This window comes from Guyanagaster necrorhizus (genome assembly GCF_019112545.1).
Source record: "Guyanagaster necrorhizus MCA 3950 unplaced genomic scaffold BT62scaffold_8, whole genome shotgun sequence".
NCBI classification, from domain to species: domain Eukaryota; kingdom Fungi; phylum Basidiomycota; class Agaricomycetes; order Agaricales; family Physalacriaceae; genus Guyanagaster; species Guyanagaster necrorhizus.
In genome coordinates this window covers 313,200-332,804 of record NW_025064887.1, presented here as the reverse complement: position 1 = coordinate 332,804, position 19,605 = coordinate 313,200, and the positions used below count along the sequence as shown (strand labels likewise).

General features: G+C 48.0%; 10 protein-coding genes across 10 annotated transcripts; 6 read left to right on the top strand and 4 right to left on the bottom strand.

Moving 5' to 3' along the window:
• Positions 1-855: 855 nt before the first annotated feature.
• On the top strand, positions 856-1,638 carry BT62DRAFT_890830 (TRAPP I complex; the record flags this gene model as incomplete). The annotated part of the gene is made up of 4 exons (XM_043183039.1): positions 856-924; positions 975-1,172; positions 1,232-1,465; positions 1,519-1,638. The coding sequence occupies 4 exons, from the start codon at positions 856-858 to the stop codon at positions 1,636-1,638; spliced, it is 621 nt and encodes a 206-aa protein (XP_043041467.1).
• Positions 1,639-1,715: 77 nt separating this feature from the next.
• BT62DRAFT_979781 (S13-like H2TH domain-containing protein) lies at positions 1,716-2,317 on the bottom strand (the record flags this gene model as incomplete). Its single annotated transcript, XM_043189467.1, has 2 exons — positions 1,716-2,219; positions 2,270-2,317. 2 exons carry the CDS (start codon positions 2,315-2,317, stop codon positions 1,716-1,718), a joined length of 552 nt encoding a protein of 183 aa, XP_043041466.1.
• Positions 2,318-2,429: 112 nt separating this feature from the next.
• BT62DRAFT_979780 (XAP5-domain-containing protein) lies at positions 2,430-3,700 on the top strand (the record flags this gene model as incomplete). Its single annotated transcript, XM_043189466.1, has 6 exons — positions 2,430-2,704; positions 2,785-3,133; positions 3,187-3,285; positions 3,340-3,360; positions 3,412-3,606; positions 3,656-3,700. The coding sequence occupies 6 exons, from the start codon at positions 2,430-2,432 to the stop codon at positions 3,698-3,700; spliced, it is 984 nt and encodes a 327-aa protein (XP_043041465.1).
• Positions 3,701-4,180: 480 nt separating this feature from the next.
• On the bottom strand, positions 4,181-4,573 carry BT62DRAFT_1003747 (uncharacterized protein; the record flags this gene model as incomplete). The annotated part of the gene is made up of 1 exon (XM_043176970.1): positions 4,181-4,573. One exon carries the CDS (start codon positions 4,571-4,573, stop codon positions 4,181-4,183), a length of 393 nt encoding a protein of 130 aa, XP_043041464.1.
• A 298-nt stretch (positions 4,574-4,871) lies between these two features.
• Positions 4,872-6,084, top strand: BT62DRAFT_889942 (small nuclear ribonucleoprotein; the record flags this gene model as incomplete). The annotated part of the gene is made up of 7 exons (XM_043183008.1): positions 4,872-4,910; positions 4,961-5,077; positions 5,134-5,355; positions 5,411-5,474; positions 5,531-5,628; positions 5,664-5,795; positions 5,848-6,084. The coding sequence occupies 7 exons, from the start codon at positions 4,872-4,874 to the stop codon at positions 6,082-6,084; spliced, it is 909 nt and encodes a 302-aa protein (XP_043041463.1).
• A 990-nt stretch (positions 6,085-7,074) lies between these two features.
• On the top strand, positions 7,075-8,118 carry BT62DRAFT_744724 (uncharacterized protein). The gene has a single exon (XM_043182125.1). The coding sequence runs from the start codon at positions 7,243-7,245 to the stop codon at positions 7,906-7,908; it is 666 nt and encodes a 221-aa protein (XP_043041462.1). The 5' UTR covers positions 7,075-7,242; the 3' UTR covers positions 7,909-8,118.
• BT62DRAFT_744702 (uncharacterized protein) lies at positions 7,774-10,742 on the top strand. The gene is made up of 7 exons (XM_043182124.1): positions 7,774-8,938; positions 8,995-9,094; positions 9,148-9,284; positions 9,334-9,378; positions 9,433-9,786; positions 9,843-9,988; positions 10,042-10,742. The coding sequence occupies exons 1-7, from the start codon at positions 7,964-7,966 to the stop codon at positions 10,616-10,618; spliced, it is 2,334 nt and encodes a 777-aa protein (XP_043041461.1). The 5' UTR covers positions 7,774-7,963; the 3' UTR covers positions 10,619-10,742.
• An 18-nt stretch (positions 10,743-10,760) lies between these two features.
• On the bottom strand, positions 10,761-15,303 carry BT62DRAFT_930057 (cysteine proteinase). The gene is made up of 21 exons (XM_043185852.1): positions 14,900-15,303; positions 14,756-14,847; positions 14,585-14,701; positions 14,322-14,534; positions 14,176-14,271; positions 14,059-14,126; positions 13,695-14,009; positions 13,535-13,645; positions 13,399-13,485; positions 13,305-13,346; positions 13,077-13,253; positions 12,931-13,018; positions 12,677-12,880; positions 12,529-12,628; positions 12,369-12,476; positions 12,158-12,300; positions 11,969-12,109; positions 11,647-11,915; positions 11,495-11,593; positions 11,232-11,439; positions 10,761-11,184 (listed from the first exon to the last, which is right to left on the bottom strand). Exons 1-21 carry the CDS (start codon positions 15,183-15,185, stop codon positions 10,810-10,812), a joined length of 3,339 nt encoding a protein of 1,112 aa, XP_043041460.1. The 5' UTR covers positions 15,186-15,303; the 3' UTR covers positions 10,761-10,809.
• Positions 15,304-15,644: 341 nt separating this feature from the next.
• Positions 15,645-18,134, top strand: BT62DRAFT_946781 (Gaa1-domain-containing protein). Its single transcript, XM_043187993.1, has 11 exons — positions 15,645-15,811; positions 15,866-15,965; positions 16,022-16,116; positions 16,172-16,256; positions 16,307-16,472; positions 16,534-16,635; positions 16,687-16,788; positions 16,846-17,116; positions 17,168-17,239; positions 17,292-17,625; positions 17,680-18,134. Exons 1-11 carry the CDS (start codon positions 15,669-15,671, stop codon positions 18,097-18,099), a joined length of 1,890 nt encoding a protein of 629 aa, XP_043041459.1. The 5' UTR covers positions 15,645-15,668; the 3' UTR covers positions 18,100-18,134.
• BT62DRAFT_946778 (uncharacterized protein) lies at positions 18,048-19,407 on the bottom strand. The gene is made up of 5 exons (XM_043187992.1): positions 19,226-19,407; positions 18,991-19,169; positions 18,682-18,942; positions 18,553-18,629; positions 18,048-18,499 (listed from the first exon to the last, which is right to left on the bottom strand). The coding sequence occupies exons 1-5, from the start codon at positions 19,380-19,382 to the stop codon at positions 18,163-18,165; spliced, it is 1,011 nt and encodes a 336-aa protein (XP_043041458.1). The 5' UTR covers positions 19,383-19,407; the 3' UTR covers positions 18,048-18,162.
• Between the last annotated feature and the right edge of the window lie 198 nt (positions 19,408-19,605).

Genomic DNA, 19,605 nt, shown 5'->3' with positions numbered 1-19,605 from the left:
TTCGTCGCTAGTTTGATGCTGCGGGGTTCCCAGCGGCGTAAGCAACGTGGATATAATACAATTGTGCTAAAGGACATGCATATGAATAATCTGTGGCGGTATGACGAGATTGGTGAACTTTGCCTATGTCGAGTCCAACTCGGCAAATCGGTCACTGATGATTGTTTGGTGAAAGGGTGAAAAGACGATATTCTGGTTTTGTAACATTGCCTGAGAACAGAGCGATGAGGTTATTGGCCAATTATACAGCAATGATCACAGCTGGGACATTGGAAACGGATCCTAAAAATATTGAAAACAAACGGTCACAGAATCATGTGTGGAAATTTCCGCGGCTGAGTTGGCCGTTGGACGAATTGAACGTGGGACAAGTCAAGCGCTAGATTCATATGCAAAAAAGTGCTGTGAGTGGCCTTCCATCAAATTGAAGGGAATCCGGTTCTTGGTTGAAAGTTAAAGCGAGACATTCACCTATCGGAGAGCGTCGTGATCTCAAAGTGTTATTCATTAAGAGACCGGGCCAGGGAGGCACCGGGATTTTTACAGAGTACATTCTAACTGTCACCATGAAATGATTCGATCCTCACTGGTAGAGATGTCAAGAGTCCGAAACCTTCAAACAGGTAAGTTACCGAAGAAGCGTACCGCATGGTAAGGCTGTATAAAACAAACAGCCAAGTAGGGCGATAAGATGCACGGACGCGTAAACAAAGATCCCAAATGCTACCAAGGCTTGTCCGACGATGTTAATGGTTCAGGGCAGGTTCAACGTTTGGTTTTTTGGTTCACACAGTGCAACGTCGGTCCGGGTGTGCCGATATGCGACGCGATGTGACACACGTGACATATCCATCTATGGCCACAACGAGCAAACAGTATAAGGGGATCGGGGAGGATTTGTGGAAAGGCCGTTCAGAAAAAGTGGTAAATGAAGATTTATGTTCGTGATACTTCCATTATACTCATTACCTCAGAATGCAGAGCTTTTCGCGTTAACATACGGTGCACTGGTCGTGCAGCTGATACAAGACTATGAAGACTACGGCGAGGTGAACAAGCAGCTGGAGAAGATGGGGTACAACATTGGTACGCGGTTGATAGAAGATTTCCTGGCGAAGAGTAGTCTGGGCCGATGCTCAGACTTTCGAGAGGTCGGAGAGGTCGTTGCAAAGGTGTGTTGGCTGTGCGTTGTGATGGCCGTCGCTGATCCCTTCTCTTCTCCTGCTATTAGGTCGGCTTCAAGTCGTTCCTCAACATTTCACCATCCGTCACACATGGCACTGCTGCCCCTCCATTGTCGCCGGGGCGTCCGAATAGCGTGGGCTCAGTACCGGGATCGTATTTCACATTAGCTCTCGACGAGAACCCTCTGGCGGAGTTCGTTGAGCTCCCAGAACAAGTCCTCGAGGGAGGTCTCTGGTTCAGCAATGTGCTGTGTGGGGTTATTCGAGGAGCGTTAGAAATGGTGAGTGCCTGATATCCGTTCTGTGCTGTCTTTGCTGGACAATACACTTGTAGGTGCAGATGCAAGTACAGGCCGAATTTATATCTGACATACTACGGGGTGACGAGACAACAGAGATTCGGGTGAAGCTAATAAAATATTTAGAAGAAGAGGTTCCCGTTGGCGATGATTAGGTGATTTACCTTCCGTTGTACTATATAGTATTTTAAGCTTTGGGCACTAGTTATATAATGAATGCAAGAGAATATTTTTATGAATAACGGCCAATATGGTTAAGTTTCTTCGCGTTCTTCGCATTCGATTTGGTCCTCTGGCCTCTAACGGGCAGCCGCATTGCGTGTCTCTTTCCAACCCAGCTACCAATCATCCTGTGATGTTGGATGTTTTCTCTGATCTCCCTCCTCAGCTCTGACTCGATCTTCAAGCTGTTGAGCGGATCTCGGGGCTCCTCTCGCACTTTTCCATACCTCTCTGCCCAGTACCGTTGTTTAGCTGGCTGCTGCTCTCTCCTGGCCTTGAACTCGGCCTGCAGCGTTTGCAGAGGTGTCGAGGTGGATGGAGGGACAAAGCCAGGAGAGGCTAATGGGAAATGAGGCACTGGAGGGGCAGTATGTGGTGACGATAAGAACGATGCCAAAGAAGTGACTTGGAAGGGTGTAAGGTCGCCAATTTTCATTTGGTCATGGATTTGGAATCTCGCACAGAGGCGATGAGCGATGTCGTGGCCGACGCCATAGATTTTTGTTAGGGCAAACTGGAAAGAGACAGATCAAAAGGCAAATATATGTTAGTAAATGGACGTACCCTGGCGCGATGGGCGTCGTTGAGCTTGATACCCAAAATGTGCACCATCGCACGGGCTGACTGTAAGGAAAGACGTGAAAGGTCACGGGACACGGCGGCATTTTCACTCTCCGCCAATAGCCGCCAACTTCATCGTCAGCCACGACCACCGACACGAATCATGGCCTCAAGCAAGGCAGAGGGTCGTCGCGAGGATGCTCTCGTCAAGCAACGAGACCAAATGCGTGAGGATTTCGAACGACAGAAGAAAAACCTCATCAACGAAACCGAAAAGGCCCGCCCCTCTGCCAATCGTTTCGTTGGACAGCACGATTCCATGGAAGATACTCTCAAGCATAATACCGTTGGTCTTGTTCATTTGGAGGAGTTCCAGCAAAAAAGAAAAGAATTAGAAGAAGCGAAGGCTAGAGAGGCAGCGAAAACGAATGAACTAAAGTATGTCTTTCGTTCACTTTACCCTTCTTTCCCTTTGGAACGAGTCCAGATGGCTTATAGATTGTGGAGAATCTGTTTAGAGAGGAAACAAAGAAGGTGAAGAAAAGGAAGAAAGTCTCCAAAGCTACACTCTCTTTTGCTATGGACGACGAAAACGAGGACGGCGATTCAGTAGTGGATAGCTCTGGTGCCGCCAAGGACAAGGATAGCAACGGTGAAGATGTCCCACCTGCTAAACGCAGCAAGTTCCGCAAAAACCCCAACGTCGACACCTCATTCCTTCCTGATAGGGAACGAGAAGAGGCTGAGAGAAGAGAGCGAGAGCGCTTAAGGCAAGAGTGGCTTCGACGACAAGAAGAAATCAAGCACGAGGATATTGAAGTGACGTATTCTTACTGGGACGGTAGCGGACACAGAAAGAGCGTCATTGTGGGTTACCCTCTAACCCCTGTCTTCACCGTATTTGATTAAGGTTCTTTCAGTGTAAGAAAGGCGACGATATCGCTAGTTTCCTAGAGAAGTGTCGCTCTCAACATTCCGAGCTGCGTGGGGTTAGCGTTGATAACCTCATGTATGTCAAGGTATGTATCTCTTCAGCTTACCAAGGCGCCGCGCTTCCTCACCATTCCTCGCAGGAGGATCTTATAATACCCCAGGTTTGCGTTATCTCTGCCTTCTGCTCTTGTTCTCATGCATTAGGACCGCAGCATTATACCTTCTATGATTTCATCATTAACAAGGCGCGGGGCAAGTCAGGACCTCTGTTTAACTTCGACATTCATGATGATGTTCGCCTTCTGGCCGATGCCACCAAGGAGAAGGACGAATCTCATGCTGGGAAAGTTGTTGAGAGAAGTTATTATCAGCGGAACAAACACATCTTCCCTGCGTCGCGGTGGGAGGTGCATATCTTATTTCTCCTCCGTCATTCATCATACTGAATTCTCTCAGGTATTTGATCCGGAAAAGAACTACGGAAAATACACTATTGCCTGAGGCTTTACTCTGTGTATCGTCTTGAGAGCGGACATTACCATATGCGATGCTGTATTTGTTGAAATTGATTAGGCCGTTCAGAATCAGATCCATAGGCCTCTTCATAGCCGCAGATAACATGCATTACATCGCTTCGATCAGTTGGTTGAAAATCCAGCGTCCACGATGTGTATATTTCCATTCTATTCCCACAGAATATTGATTGGCAGCGTATCCTAGTCTTCATTCTCCACGGGGAACTTTCGTAGGCAATATTCGGTTCAAAGTGGCTGACGTTCTCCGGAGATCGTAAGTCAGGAATATCTTCGAATGACTGTTCCTCGTCAAGTGGCCTTCATACATGTTTCATGGCGACCCGTTCGTTGTGCCGAATATCTGGAAAAGATATTTACGCCGCCCCCGTTAAGTCATTGACAGATCTCCGGCTGTTGGATCTACGTCTCTGATACCTCCAGGCCAAGTGTAGGTCTTTATCAAGCGCTATACAATGACGTGTCGGATACACGCCTCGCGCAATATCTGGGCACTTCCGACCAGATTCGTAAAAAACGTCAATAGGGAATTGTAATTCGTGAGCCAGCACATTCGGATATGCACACGGAGTAAGTAAAAGGACGCCCATTCGATAAACAACACGATCATCGGGATAGAGAACCACCAATTGAGAAACAGAGTTTGGCCGCTACTCGAGAACTCCGTGTACCGTGGATTCGATGCAGAGTCTAGAGATAAGTTACTGTCGGACTCGCTTGAAAATGCCAAATTGTAGCACCTTCTTCTCCACCATGCGGGCCGCTCGCGCGAGTCGTATTCACGCAAGTACACATGGTGTCTTCGAGCCTCTTTGGTTCCGACAGTTGCAACGTTATTCATGAAATGTGTTCGCAACAAGCCGACAAGGCGGTCGGATCGGCTACTGCGCCTATAACGTATTAATATCTCTGGAGTAAGTATAGGCAACCGTGCCGTCCACGGTTGTTGTTCTCGGTAATTTGTATTCGAAGGATATCGTCGTCAGCGGAGTGGGTCCCGGTATAGCGCCATCTGGTGATGGTGATATCGCAGGTGATGTAATGGCTTTGTTTACTTCTGAGGGTAATGATCAATAAACTCTCTTGTTCTCGACGTTCATCTCGTTGGCTCAACTGTATTGCTTTTACCGTGAAGCAACATGGGCAGGTTAGCTGAAATGCAGCGCAAGCTCTTGGAGGTGCGTATTCTGCTTGAAAAAAGCTGAGCATATGCTTAGCACTGTTACAGCAAATGATGGGCCCAGAAGCCATGGGTGTCGCAAATGCCAATCTCGTCTGGTCGGATGATAAAGTTTGCAGAAATTTTCTCTGCGGGACATGTCCGCATGCACTCTTCACGAATACTGTGCGTCTGAAATCATGGGACCATCTGATTTCATTGTTTGTAACAGGGAAAACCAGAAAATGGACTTGGGAGCCTGCCCCAAGTCGCACACGGAGCGGCTCAAGACCGAGTACAATGCGGCCAAAGAAGCCAATCCAAATGACCCCATATTCAATAGGTTCCAGATGGAGTACGAGTCGAACATATTTGCGTTCGTTGATGAATGTGACCGAAGAATTCGAGCTGCACATCGTAGGTTGGAAAAGACGCCGGAAGAGAATGCAAAGACAACGAATTTGGTATGGTATCAAATTCCCTGTCCATTCGGCGTTTCTGAGTTGTAGTGTCTCGCAGATGAAGGAAATTGCTGAAATCGAACTGGCCATACAAGGAGGGACAGAGAAAATCGAGACGCTTGGTGAGACTTCCTTCTCTGTTACCTGCATTCCGCAGCCTAACATGATGCACTGGTAGGTGAACAAGGTCAAGTTGATGAATCCATGCGCGAAATGCAGGCCATAGAAGCGCTGAAAAGTGAAAAGGGCGAAAAAGAGGTATGCAGTCTGATGATCGTCCCAGAATGCAGATTGAATGAAAGATGTTTTAGAGGGAGTTACAACAACTAACAGACACCTCTGGTGCTTCTGGTCACCAAAAGCTGCGAGTTTGTGATGTCTGCGGCGCATACCTTTCAGTACTTGATTCCGATCGTCGACTTGCCGATCATTTTGGGGGTAAAGTAGGTGTTTCCCAGGATCTTGCAGAGTTTAATGTTTATGTGCCTTGTGTAGATGCATTTAGGTTACCATGAGTTGCGGAACATGTTGGCCAAGTTCCGTGAAGAACGAGAGAAACGCAAAGCTGCGCCACCATCGTTAGCTCCTGCATCGGGCGCCAACGGACCATCTGGTGCAGCGTCTGGACGCTCTGGTGGAGATTATCGTTCCTCTCGAGGTGGCGACGAGTATCGTGACCGGGATAGGGATCGTGGATACAGTGACCGACACTCATCGTCGCGCTACGAGTAAGTGATGGAATTGAATCTCGTAGCCTTCATTACTGATCGGTGCGTTACATTGCGCTGTAGTGACCGCAGACGCGATCGGGCAAGATCACGCAGCCCAAGGAGAAGTCGATATGATTGAAGTTGCGTATGTTCCCTTCAGGACGTACTGTGCCTCGTTGTGATACTCCGAAGTAAAGTATATATCTTTGTTATGTTGTGTTAAGAAGGATCAGATTGTTTTGCCGTCCCGATCTAACGTTTTGATTAGAGTCGCCTGTGGGTCAGCCACTTGTATGTACAAGAAGAGCAACCCGAAGGCACCGAGTTTGGCTACTGTCCCTGGCATCAAGCATTCTATTGGATGGGTGAAATTCACACCCGGTTCATTTCAAGCGTTCGTTTCTTCGCTGATCCCTGCGCACATGTAAAGCATTTTATCTCCGCGACTGTCTCCGGAAGAGTCATAGTACCGTGGCAAAAGAAATGCAATAACATCTGCCTGTTTTCGGATATCACATCGAGACGAAATGCTGTACATGCAGGCTCGGTTCGATCTATGATGTCCTGTCTTCTAAAGAGCGTGATTGAGATAGAATGCTATACAGGAAGAATGAATAACAATTGAGCGAGAAAGAGCCCGACGACTTACTCGGAATAGCGATCCACTCCCCGCCAGAACCACGTGACAATGGCCACTTTCCAATTGCGAAGGCAGCTTGCAACGGACCTTTTGGATTTTACCTTCATCTCTCTCCTTCCTTTACGCTTCCTTCACACTGTAACGCCGCTGTCGCCTCTCCTTGCCTACTTGCTTTCCTACCATCATCATCCTCTCTTCCTTTAAATCTGGGCTATCTCTGCCTGCAACCGCTGGCGCAGTCATTCCTCATTGTTCACCCCGTCTTCACGCACTGCTTACCACGTCGTTTCGCGCTGGACAATATTCTGACTATTGTATTTCTACAACGGGCTCGTTGCAGTTGCGACGGCAGGGAAACAACATCGATCCCTCTTTTTACGGCCTTGCAGCCACAAGAAATTTCATTGGACCAGTAGCCACATCCTGTCTGCAACACGTCTCCATTACACATTACACGTCCATTAACGACCAGTGTCGCCGGTTTCCTGCACTATACCCAGTCGGTGTTTCGGTCCGTACATCGCAGCTCCCAATTCTACAATGAGCCCAATGGACACGACAGTATCGCTGCCGCCTTCGTCCGATGGTTCGCCTGTGTTCGTGCCAGCCATATCCGGAACTATCTTGCCTGCTGCCGTGCACAGCTCTTCTTCTCACCTCATACCAGACTCTCCTGCAGTCTTTCCCAATAAAGCGGAGCTCAACGGCCCACTGCACGTGTCAACAAATCAACCCAATCTTCCTCCGCCTGCATATTTGGAACCGGATGCTATCGACCCTTCAGCTGTCACTCATTCCACTTCCAGTACCATTTCGGATTTTGCATCCGGATGTTCGCTCTATGTTCCTACTTCCAACTTTGAAAACGACATGCCTATAGCGGCCACCGCTACCGCTCATGCACCTTCCCTTTCCCCTCCTACTCTCACCCGGACACCTCCCCGCATTCATACCACTGCTCCTGCCTTCAGTGCCACCCCTACATCCTCTTTACAGTCTGCTCTTGAGCCAGTGACGCCGGCTCGAAGTCGTGCAAATACCATTGGCTCCTTTGCTCCCAGTGCCATGATGAACTTAGCCACTCACCAACCCCCCATCGATCTATTCCCTTCTGCGAACAAGAATGGCAATTCACTGCTTGCAGGAAGTATTATGTTACAAGAGTGCGTCTTTCTCCCCTTCTTTCGATTTGTCATCATGAGTTGATCCAAACGTTTGCAGAATCGCCCAGAACGCAGAAACGGCTGGTCAAGCTTGCCGGATGCTGCAGCCCCAGCGCGCTCATACACTTCTCGAAGGCCTTCGAAACAAGCTTTCGGTCGTGTCAGACTTGATCTCTAGCCTCACTGACGTTTCTTTGTCGGATTCGAAGGTCGGAACACCGTATGGCAACGAAACCAAGGTCGACTACTTTTCTCCGCCACCATCATTACCGTCTAGCGGCGATCCGGTCCTTTCATTCCCAATAATTTCTTCGCCATTATTGCCATCATTGGTTGGTGCAGAGGAGCGGCGCAAACGATGTGCCTCCACTCTGGAAGAGGAACGGCCTGTCAAGACTCTCAAGGCCGAGCCTCAAGACAACACTCCTTTGTTTACTACGCCGTCGGCTTCTCTTCCTTACCATGTCAACAGCCTTCCCCAGTCTCCCCCACCTTCTCGGCCGGCATCCCCACCCTTCACGTTCACTGCTGGAAAACCGCAGCCCTTACCGCCAAACTACAATGTGTATACCGGTTCTGGGGATCTGTTCTTGGGTAGCCCTACCCAACTGTCCCTGCCTCCCCATCGTACATCCTGGTCAGAAAGTATCGTGCCGACACGACACTCACATTCTTTATCTGCGAGTGCTATCGGCGGCCTTGGTACACCCGCGGGTGATGCCGGCATTCCGAGGGTACCTCCGTATCCCGGTGCCAGTGCTCCCGTCGGTCGGATGACCCGCTCAGGCTCAATTGGCGGCGCGTTCGGTACTCCCTTCCCTTCCTTTGATTATGCGAAGCACTTCGGTGGTGATACATGGCCTACTGCTCCGGTCCAGGATGCTTTTCCTGTTTTGCCCCCTTTGAAACGGTCGGGCAACAGCTATGACAGTTCTCTGCCGACGACTTCGCATTTCGCTAGACGTGGCTCTCACGGGTCCCATACTCGGGAATATGATGAAGCACCTGAAGACGAAGATGGTGATGACGATGACAGTGAAGAATTATCTCCCCCGAGTAATAATCATCATCTGGTTGGCACTTCTCTCCGGATTTCAAATTCTGACAACTAAACAGTTTTCCTTTGCAGACATCGCCAGATCACACAACTTCATCAGATGTCCCTCAGGAGTATCGTTCCGAGGTTGACCGCATTTTCTTCGAATACCTGAATAGGATATGCTCTAATCGTAAGTTTGTTTGAAATTTGTGTGGTTCGTTCACTATTGACTGCTATTTTCAGTCGACGCTACTGATTCGAAAGGTGAAGCAATCCATCAAACTCTCATGGCGAAGAAAATGCAGCGGTTAGATGAATCGCCTGATTTCCGACCATTTAAGTTCCGCATCCAGGCCTTCACTTCGGCGTTCTTGGATGAGGTGAGTCCGCTCATCTCCTTCTACTATCGTTATACTGAATCCGGTATAGCTGGCAAGGCAAGGATATCCCGAAGACAAAATACCGATGAAAAAAGTTTGTATCCATTGATCGCGCTGTTTTTCCATCGACTTATAATGCGTCCGCCAGGTACGAAATTACCTTTGGCGGCAACCCCATATCTTGCGGTTTAACGAAGATGGGAAAAAAGCAAAGTCTAAAGGGAACCACATTTGGAACGTTGAGGCGAAGAAGATCGGAGATGGGAGATGGGACTTCCGCCCATTCTACCGTAAGCTGGCGGGCACGCCTCCCAGTGTCGCATATTGTGGTCTCCGCTGGCAGTGGACGCCGAGAGTATGGGACCCCCAAGCATCTTGGCAGAATGTTCCGGTACATTATAGCTCCCCGTATCTTCCTTCTTGGTTATCGTGGAAGGACGATACACTAAGCGGAATTCCACCTCCTGACGCTCAGAGTTGTGAAGTCACTGTCAATGCAACGGTAAGCTCTCTCCTTGATTTGACGCTGTTATCTGGATGATTATACGGCGGATATAGTTCAATCTAGACGGTCAAGAGGGACATCTGTCTCATAGATTTACCTTGAATATTGCTCCCGTAGCCTCGATCGACTCATCATTTGGACGTTCATCGATCGTTCATGATCTGTCCGGCGTAAATGACCTATGCGTGGGCGGTCAACGGTATGTACTCTTCTTGTGCCATAGAGCTTCCATGTCATGACAACGATCCCTAGTGTTTCCGCACGTACAAACACAAGTGGATCAGACGATACTCCAGCTCGTGTTGTCACCGTGCTCCAAAATGTTGCGCAACGTGTGGCCGATGAAACAACGCATATACAACGTTCCAGCCCTCCTTCAAAACAACAGGACTTGGGGGACCTTATGAGGCAGCAGCGTGTTCTTGAGCACACGATGAATGCGTACGACAAAGCCATGGCAGGTCCTACTCATTCTGACACTAAACGCTTGGCTCGGGCTGCCGCGCAGATCGTGGCCGAAGCCGCACAAACAGCTGTCGCTCCTATGGCTGCAGCTGCTGGCATGATCCCCACTGATGCCATGGCCATCCAGTCCGCGTCTGTCAGTGATATGTCAGATGGAGTGCAAAGCGCTCTTGCTGCAGCAGTGAAAATGGCGGGGCACGGCTCTAACGAAGTTGATGTCGTGATGACAACACAGTCCCTTCTTGCTCATTCACGGCGAGGTGACAGGCTCGAACCGCGTCATAATATGGTTGTAAGTCATGGTGGCGTGTCTCTACCGACCCCTCAGACTGTGTCTGTGTATCCGTCGGCGCTTCCCATTTAAGATGATTATTTCTAGGGTATATATTGGAGAACAAGTTGTTTTCTCTTTTTGTCTTTTCCTAGGGTTTCACGCTTGTTTCTTGGTTTTCGGCGGGACTAAACATCGTACGTCCGTAACAAAAGGTTTTTTTAGATCACGACCCCCACGATACTGATTACGTCCAAAATAAAATGTTTGTAAAAGTATCAAATTCAATGAAAAGGTGTATCACACATGGTACAGGTTAGAGCACCAGAGTCATTTAACAATGTACACATTCCGCAAGATTTTTGTTCAACTCCACTGCTCTTTGGCGGAGTCTCGCTCCGCTCCCGAGAAGTCGACAGATTGTTTGATCCTCCTAGTAAAGTCCCTCCGAAGCCACTTCCTTCTTCTCTTCGTGGCCGCTTACTGGGAACCTCGTCACCGTCCGAAGAAAGCTCGTAAAGCTCGTTCTGTTCTCGAAGTTCCAGAATATCGTTTGCAAAAATGTTCAACGACGCTGCCGTCGCCGTGTTATCCTCTAGTTCTTGTCCGTGATAAAAGATGCGTTGACATATGGGCAAGATATTGAATATCTTTTGAAGCTATATTCCGTTCAAATAACAGCCGTAAGGTGCGCAAATCTCCGCACCATAACTTTGATATCTTTGACGGTCGTGGACTTGGATATCGTTACTTTTCGTCTTTCGCCGTGTTCCTTTACCTGCCGTAATCGCTTGGATTGTCGTGCACCCGACATCTTTGGCGCAGGGTCTTGGGAAATGGAGTCGCCACCCGCATCAGGCTTCGATCCCTTACCAAACCGAATAGTTATGTCGGTACTTTCCCAATCACGCTTTCTAGGAACAAAAACTCAGTGGCAATGCGCATCATCGCGGGGAGATTTGTGGTTACCGTTTCTGCCGACATGGATTACAAACAGGTATGTCGTGAACGAACCGCGCCGAACTTCCACTTTCTTTTACCAGCGTAATCAAAGGCCCAGCTGAGTAACTATAATTGTATGGTTGGTCCTCGGATCAGTGTAAACTCGTGCGAGTACTTACTAAGTTTCTAGAATATCCCAGTCGCTTCGTTTGACAACGGCCAAAGCGGAATCCATATCTGTGGCACAGTTGGGATCGAAGATGAGGAGACGGTGATGACAAAAGAAAGGCTCGTTGTCAATAATATCTGGCCTTGGGAAATCACCAGGTCGAGTCAACCAACGCCTCCAGGAGCGCAGAAATTGCGTTGGGAGAATCACGCATGGGATTTCCTCAAGCAGTACTACGCCCCTGACAAGTTCGTTATCATTCAGGTGCTTTAGTCTGGCCTGTAAGTATACCGTTAGGTACCCATGGTAACCTTGGTGAATCATACACGCACCTTCTCATCCTCTGCACGTTTTCGTAGCTCCAAGCGATCAGCCTTCGTCATATCTATGCTAGCTTCGCACACCGCACATGGTTCCATCTCGGTGGAGAAGGCCTCCCAGGTCGGAAACAATCTTGCCAATATTTCCAATCCCTATTCAGGGCGATGAGAATGGTCCGCAGCGTGTAAACTTTAACCCACCTTCACTGAAATTCGTGTCCGTGACGTCGTATTGAGCACCAATCCCCCATGCTCACAACGAACATGCTTGTCGTACTCCGGTGCGTCTGGAGAAGGATCGCCTTCAGAGGTTGTATGCATTTTCGGCTTCGCCAGTTTCCAATCTAGAGGTTGTCGGCAATCATAGATCATTATTGTCGGCTTGGGATTGGGCCGCTAGGATACAACGTACCTTTTAGCCAAGGTTTGGAAATCCAATAGCCGAAGGAATTAGTCCCAACTTCTGAAACCTGTTCAAAGTCTCGCACTACTCGTGGATGTTCAATCTGATATATTCGCTCTGGTTATTTAAACAGTAAGTATTCATACGTACAACTCTCACTTCGACGTACCTGTGAAAGATCTCTGCACGCATTCTCTGCAGACATCGCTAGGTACTAGTCTCGGTTTGAAAACACAATAAGTCTTAATATCTATCTGGTCATATGCACGCTTCAGATATTAGTGCACAGCGAAAGAGTGAACAAGCCGGATTCTTACTCTTGTTATCCGTTTCATATACTGGGATCTCTTGTAATCTAAGCGTCCATGAGGACAGACAATCTCATCGTTTGGAATTTCAGTTTGCCGCAGTTGGTCAGTATGTTCGGCCGTCTGTGATTTACTCGTGGTCTTAACGGCAGCCGCTATTGAATCCGTCAAGAGCCACTTCTTCAGAGCCTGTTGACTGACTATCACAGAATCCTGTTTCACGTCAAGCGATGAAAAAAAATGTGGACAGAAATAATCCAGACTTCACTGAGAGAGGCTCCACTCCAAGAACGATAGATGTCCACGACCCGATGCCTCGTTTCATCGAAATGAGCAACAGCGGCTTTTTGCCTACAGATCAGCAGTTAATACGCGAATAATGTGTTAGCAAGTTGAAGTAGGCGTATACTTAATGGAGAATGTCTCGCATTCTTCATCATGCGTTGCGTTCAGTGTGTTAACAACCTCCAATACATCAGAAGAAGGTAAAAGGTCCAATGGCGTATTATCAGAGGCGCCTTGTTCGGATTTTGAAGCCTCACGCTTAGCATATATCAACATATAAGCGTCTTTGGAAGAGATTTCGCTGCATTGACATATCATCAGTCAAGTACGCATGCGATGTAGAGCTATTTACCTGAGAGCCAGTGCATTCGAGCTATTGGTCTCATCGGGGGTCCTGAGAATGTCCGGTTTTCAATAACAACAAAACGGTGCAAAGGCGCAATTACCTGTCGATTTCTTCGTCACTGGCATCAACCACACGCTTTCGTCTAGCAGCCTTCGCACGCTTCTTCTTCCCTTGCGGCGAATCTTGTCTGTATTGCTTTAGTTAAAGGCATCTCTCACGGTTAGAAGAAGACTCACTTTACTTCAGAATCCGACTCCAGATCAACAGTTTGCTTGCCTGAAGCGGGGTTTCCTAACTTGTCAATCTTTGTAACCACGTCATCGTTAAACTGATACCAGGATCGAGTTCTATGACAAGGATTAGGATACCGCTCATGGAGTTGCAAGGCCAACAAACGTGATGTCGAAAACCTGCGCTTCATAGTGACCATGGTAGGCGCTAGCACCCTTGTGCAACAACACCCCGCGCAGCTCGTAAACGCCCTCATCGTTTTCATCGTGAACCGCACTTTTGCGCGATTCGGCATTTCCTAGGAATTTATTCATGTTGAGAACACCAGGAAATATAATTGCGTTTTTGGACTTCTTTCTCTCCATGGTGGATACGTCGTAAACAAAACGCAGCAGGGAAAAATGGAGAACAGGCGGCAATTCGCGCAATTCAACATAGCGTGTAGCGTCACGATGACTATCACATTGACAACAGAAGTATCTATGACTCTATGAGATCATCAGAATACGTCACAGTTGAAAGGGATTACTTGTTGTCTCCCGTTAATTTCTCTGGTTGCAGGGTTGCTGCAATGCAATCGCCAAGTTTTGCGTTGTTCTATTTGCCCTTGTTCCAATAAAGAATGGAAATATGACAGTAGACACACCTTGAAACTGAGCTCAATTTCCAAAAAGTCAGACGACCGTTCAGATTTGTAACCACAGGTATCACAGACAGTCCCATAGACCTGATTTCCTTGAAACTGCAGCAATCAACGAGGAGTTACATCATCCAGGCAGAGATTTTGCACACTTGATCGGTAAGAAGCGACCGTAGCGAGGGACTGATTTGTTTCTTGAATTCTGCATCAAGATGAGACATAAAGAGCTTAGAGAACTCTTGGGCATCTTGCTGTTCTGATGTTCGCAACTGCAGACTCTCTACAAGTTTGACGGGGTTAAAGACGGACTGGGTGCCCTCTTGTAGGGCGGCGAAAGTTACTTGTAGCTGAAATATGGGGGATTCCTATAGGCCTTGTTCAACTAAGTCGTGTAATAAGGAGCCATGGTTGTTACCTTGAACTTGTCCTTGGAGCCTTCCGCCGGTCGACACTCGTACACACCTTTTCGAAAAGCCAGATCACGAAACCATACTTGCAACGATGCATTTGCATAGCAGGTGGCTCCAAGGTTCTAAGGTACTATATAAGAAAGTCATTCAGCATGGATACTAGGCAATGAGTTCACTTTCAGCCCCACAGGGATGTCTGGATCCCGACTGCTCAGTAAAGGATCGTCGCCAATGCTGGCGGCCTTGAGAAATGCCTCTCTAGCGCGATCTATTACGATGTCATCTACCGTTCGCACCCACAGCAAGCGTACAAGACTCACCTTCATCCTCCCATAGTTCTTGACCAAGATAATTGAGGCAGTTGGGATTGTATTTGCAAGATTGTTTGCTGCACGTAAATTCCTCGTCGTCGGAAATGACGATAACGCCGTCCTCTGCATCGTCAGGTGCTGGCGGTGAAGGTCGACGGTAGCCTGGTGTGTATCTATTCCGACAGAACGCGCAATTGTTTCTTCGAGAGAGCCCACAGGTTGCGAGAAGATGTTCTTGGGTAATCTCTGAGGAAGTCGCCACCTCGGTGCCCACCCAAGCCCACGGCGTTGGCATATTGCCTGGAAGCGTGTTTCTCTTGAGCAACTGTCCTGGAGCAAGGCCATTGAGTGACGAGGCGCGTAGTTTTCGTTTCGGTGGCATGAGTGGACGTGAATGGAGGTAGTGATTAAGTAAAAGGGTCAGCAAGCGAGACCAAACTTTTCTTTACTACTTCCATGACATCACAATCTGGCGGCGACGAAGACTTTTGTTACGATATTCACGACTCTGTAGTTATCATGTTGCGCCATTAAATATCAGAAACCATCGTCAAAGACAGATGCTGGAAACGAGTCTAGGATACCAAGACGGTATATGGGGTATGGGTTGGGTGGATGAGCGCCCATACAAGACCATTGTTGCATATCCTAATAGCAAGACACCAATACATATCGATTTACTTGACAATCCAGCGCGATGAAGGCTGAGTACTGAACGTTTAACTGAACATTGAACATTGTCACAGCGGGCCGGCAAACATTCCTCTTTCCTGCTTCCATGTCGTCGGATTCACCATTCTGGCTGCGTAAACTGACTGCAATAAACTCGCGTCTGTTTCCTAGAGGTGATGCCAACTTGACTCGACTAAAGAGGAGACAAGCTCTTTTCGCTGCTATCGGTCGCAGGTTACCCCTTCTCCGGTGCGTCACCATGGATTGCAGGAAAAGAACCATTTTTGTGATGTCCGATATCAGGACTCTCCTCTTCGTCGCTGGATATCTTTGGATCCTTGCAATACCCACTCTTCCCGGTCAAGGAACATACATTGACGAGAATGCCTTGCTACCCGGCCAGGTACATACGTCGTTCTACAAAGGGTCCTCGTCGATTCATTATCATCATAATCCTAGGTCAACACAAATTGGAATTGGGCCGAAGTGCATGCTGCTGATCGTTACTTGGACCACATAGAAAAACTGCGAGACGACAATGCCACGAGTGAGCAGTGAGATAAAAACCTATCATCGCCTAGTGCTGCCTTTTCACTTTCACCCACCCAGACGCGCGAAATACTTTGCGGAGGAGTTCAAGAAGTTAGGGATACCTGCATCCACACAGAATTACACGTTTTCAACCGTGTTTGGCGTATGTCAGACGCTCATCATGCTTCATAAGAGTCTGACCATCTCACGTAGGACTCGAGTGGAACCAATGCCTACGCCACAATGTCTGCCCCACGTTCTCCAGGTGTTGAAGCCATGGTCATCAGTGCTTCTTGGCTGAGTCGTACTGGTGAGGGTGCTGGGTCTCTGAACTTGCGTGGTGTATCTACTGTTTTGGCACTTGCTGGGTTCTTACGCCGTGCGTCTCAAGTGCTTTGTGCCATTGTACTCGGCTTTGATTAGTTGATATCTACTTGCAGGATATTCGTTCTGGGCCAAAGACTTGGTCTTTGTAATAAGTGATGACTACCTCGAAGGAATGCAGGCTTGGCTAAGTGCTTACCATGGCATTTCCCAGTCAAGTGAGGTCCTGCTCCATACTATTATCTCATGATTTGATTCCATTCTTGCAGACCTGCATACCAATGATCTAGATCTCTCCTCTGGTGTAATATGGACAGCCCTCAGCATCGATTACCCAGGTCATTCGTTCTCTCATCTGGGCATGTTCCACGGTGTGTATGATGTCTTGGTTTATTTAACCATACAACACAGTAATACAGTTTGAATAGAGGGTCTCAACGGCCGACTCCCTAACCAAGATCTTCTCAATTCTTTCATACATATCTCAAAATATTCTGGTGGCGTTCCTGTCATTCTTTACGACTACGTGGATCATCAAGAATACCCCGATCAATACGACTTGTTGCCCTCATGGATTCCTGCTTCAGTACGGCAGCATCCGGACGTGAAGGGATATTTGTATCGTTTCAAAAATGTATTGCGCCATGGAAGATATCAAGCGCGCGGAATAGGTAGTGGCGTACATGCACTCTTTCATCAGTAAGAATTTTCTCCTCGCAGTCACACGGTCCACCAACCGACGCATCTCAGATTTCGCATTGATGCCTTCACCATATTCGCTCTGCCTGCGACTGGGCCTCATGGGTTCCATGCAATTGGACGGTACGTAGCTAGCGCCGGTTTCTGTTTCGTTACTAACTATATTTCTGTGAAGTATCATTGAATCCACGTTGAGAACTACGAATAATCTGCTGGAACGCTTACATGCGTCCTTTTTCTTTTATATTTTGACTGACCCGGATAATTTCCTCAAGATTGGACTCTATCTTCCTAGTGCAATTCTCATCAGTGTTGCCATGATGTTGACCGGCCTGAGTCTATGGGTTGAAGCTGGCTGGACGACATCAGGAGATAAGAAGTCAACTGACAAGAAATGGACGAGGAGGAAGCGACCTATTCTTCACGTACTTGCAATCATGATATCGACGCACCTCTTAGGCGTCACGATGTTTTATCTGGTGAATAACAAACTCTTTTTCAGGAGTCGGGTCAGTTTTTCTTATATTGGTTCAAAACCCGATGTGACTGATGTTCTTCGACAGATTTGCCCTGTAGCCGTCATGCTCATAACGGCAGTCCCACCAATATACGCTATCTTTATTCCTGCAGCCTCTCCGTCAGACGCACCTTTGTCTGTCGTGCTGAAGGCATTAAATCTCTGTTTCGCCTCCACTGTTATTTCCATTACGACAGTATTGAACTTCTCCTTGGCTGCCTCGATGGCAATTCTTTTAGGCATTCCGCTTTCTGTATCACCTACGTCGTCTCGGAGAGCTAGACCAAAAACTGTATATTACATCGCCTATGCTTTGTTCGGCTTGGGTTGGTTGGTTCTCTGTCCTGAAGGAGTTCGTAAGGCGGTCTTGGATTGGGAAACCCTAGGAGTGTGGTTCGGGCCTTTCCTCTGTATAGTAATCGCCCCTTTGGTTCTCCAAGCCGGCGTAGTATGCATATTAGTCTGATTTAATATACATGGCTCGTTGGCTAGCACACAAACTATAGGAAACTTTACGTCTCAGTATAAATCATACAAGAAAAGGCACTTTTGACATGTACAATGTGGCGCCACCGACAGCAAGACCAAACCACAACCAGGTGTAAGAATCGAAACTAGACTCTGCTCCAGCTTTCGATGATCGCCCGAGATTGAAACGCGGAACTAACGACATCAGGGAGTGCTTCCGTCGTGAAATGAGCACGACGGAATCAGGCGATGGAAACGCTAGCGAAATAATGCGGTCCGCGTGTGAAACTAATGAAGGATAAGTGTTTTTGAGAAGTTCCTTCAAAAGGGAATCAGGGAAGGGTGCTTGTGTCAGAATCCAAATATGTGCAGCAACCAGGATGTCCAAGCTTGTGGGACTGTCTTCCGAGTCAGTGGATCAAGTTACGACACAAAAATGATTATCCAGTACCTATCGCCGTAGAAATATACCTTCGTATCCAGCAACCGGGCATATATGTCAAATATGGCGCGCGCCTTCTCCGCAACCTTCGATGCGTCGCTCAGGTCGATGTCTGATGAAACGAATGGGGTGACATACCTTTTCGCGTTCGAAAACACGCAGGAAGCGATCCTTGTGTTTTTCCGGCTGTTCGGTCTCAGGCTTGGAACGATCTGCGAAGGATTTCTTTTCTGGTTCTTCGCCAGGCAATGTCCATAAATCTGACGCCTCCAGCCGCTTCCGATACACGTCACGGATTCTGAGCGGAACATAGTATCGCTGAGGTATGGGATACATTTGCGCCAGTGCTGGATACACCAGCTCGTTCCAGTTCGCGTGCTGAGCGTAAAAGACGTGCGACTAAGAAGTTCCTTGATTAGGTTCATGCCTCAAATGAGAGACACGCACCACCAAGTCTCCAATGCTAGACACACAGTGCTCATACCATGCAGTGCTCTGGGCTTTTTGGAATGCCGTCAACGATACAATGATGGGTGAGTTTTTCTCATGCAGTCCCATAACGTACTTCATTATAGCCGACAGAGTCGCCACGACGTGTTGTTGGTGGGAAATAAAGGGTAGAGTTCCTTAGAAACAAGTAATTATTGCTTTTGGATGATCTTTATCCTGGGCACTGACCTACCGGTCGGTGACAGCTCCGGGTTCGTGCATTCGACGACAGAGAATTTTCCAGGAATGGAGAGCTGCAAAAAGATAACCGCCGCAAGACATATGGGTTCGAACGAATGGAGACTCCATTGTCCAGGCCAGATGTAAAGGATGACTTCCGACTTGGTCATAGCCAGTGAGAGTACTGGAAAAACATGTACGCGATGACCATTGTTTGCACAGCACACCCGTCGACAAACTCGCGACCACATTTGGAAATCACCTCTTTGACGGCGGCCACCATCATTCTACATCCGGCAACGCGCATCGGATACAATGTCTGATTTCTGGAGACACCTTATCTTTTCTCGTAAAATTCCATGAAATTATGACATTAAAGTTCATGCTGTTGGC

Bases quoted from the DNA above. Each gene is read 5' to 3' on its own strand.
- BT62DRAFT_744702 (XM_043182124.1), top strand. From the start codon at position 7,964: ATGCTGCAGCCCCAGCGCGCTCATACACTTCTCGAAGGCCTTCGAAAC. The intron at 9,095-9,147 runs GTAAGTTTGTTT...TGCTATTTTCAG, and splicing joins GAATAGGATATGCTCTAATC to TCGACGCTACTGATTCGAAA. The intron at 9,379-9,432 runs GTTTGTATCCAT...TGCGTCCGCCAG, and splicing joins ACAAAATACCGATGAAAAAA to GTACGAAATTACCTTTGGCG.
- BT62DRAFT_946778 (XM_043187992.1), bottom strand. From the start codon at position 19,382: ATGACCAAGTCGGAAGTCATCCTTTACATCTGGCCTGGACAATGGAGT. The intron at 18,943-18,990 runs GTGCGTGTCTCT...GGAACTTCTTAG, and splicing joins CTAGCATTGGAGACTTGGTG to TCGCACGTCTTTTACGCTCA. The intron at 18,630-18,681 runs GTATGTCACCCC...GACGCATCGAAG, and splicing joins GTGTTTTCGAACGCGAAAAG to GTTGCGGAGAAGGCGCGCGC.
- BT62DRAFT_744724 (XM_043182125.1), top strand. From the start codon at position 7,243: ATGAGCCCAATGGACACGACAGTATCGCTGCCGCCTTCGTCCGATGGT.
- BT62DRAFT_930057 (XM_043185852.1), bottom strand. From the start codon at position 15,185: ATGCCAACGCCGTGGGCTTGGGTGGGCACCGAGGTGGCGACTTCCTCA. The intron at 13,254-13,304 runs GTAAATAGCTCT...ATGTCAATGCAG, and splicing joins TCGAATGCACTGGCTCTCAG to CGAAATCTCTTCCAAAGACG. The intron at 12,477-12,528 runs GTACGTCGAAGT...TTAAATAACCAG, and splicing joins CGTGCAGAGATCTTTCACAG to AGCGAATATATCAGATTGAA.
- BT62DRAFT_946781 (XM_043187993.1), top strand. From the start codon at position 15,669: ATGTCGTCGGATTCACCATTCTGGCTGCGTAAACTGACTGCAATAAAC. The intron at 16,117-16,171 runs GTGAGATAAAAA...TCACCCACCCAG, and splicing joins GACAATGCCACGAGTGAGCA to ACGCGCGAAATACTTTGCGG. The intron at 16,473-16,533 runs GTGCGTCTCAAG...ATCTACTTGCAG, and splicing joins ACTTGCTGGGTTCTTACGCC to GATATTCGTTCTGGGCCAAA.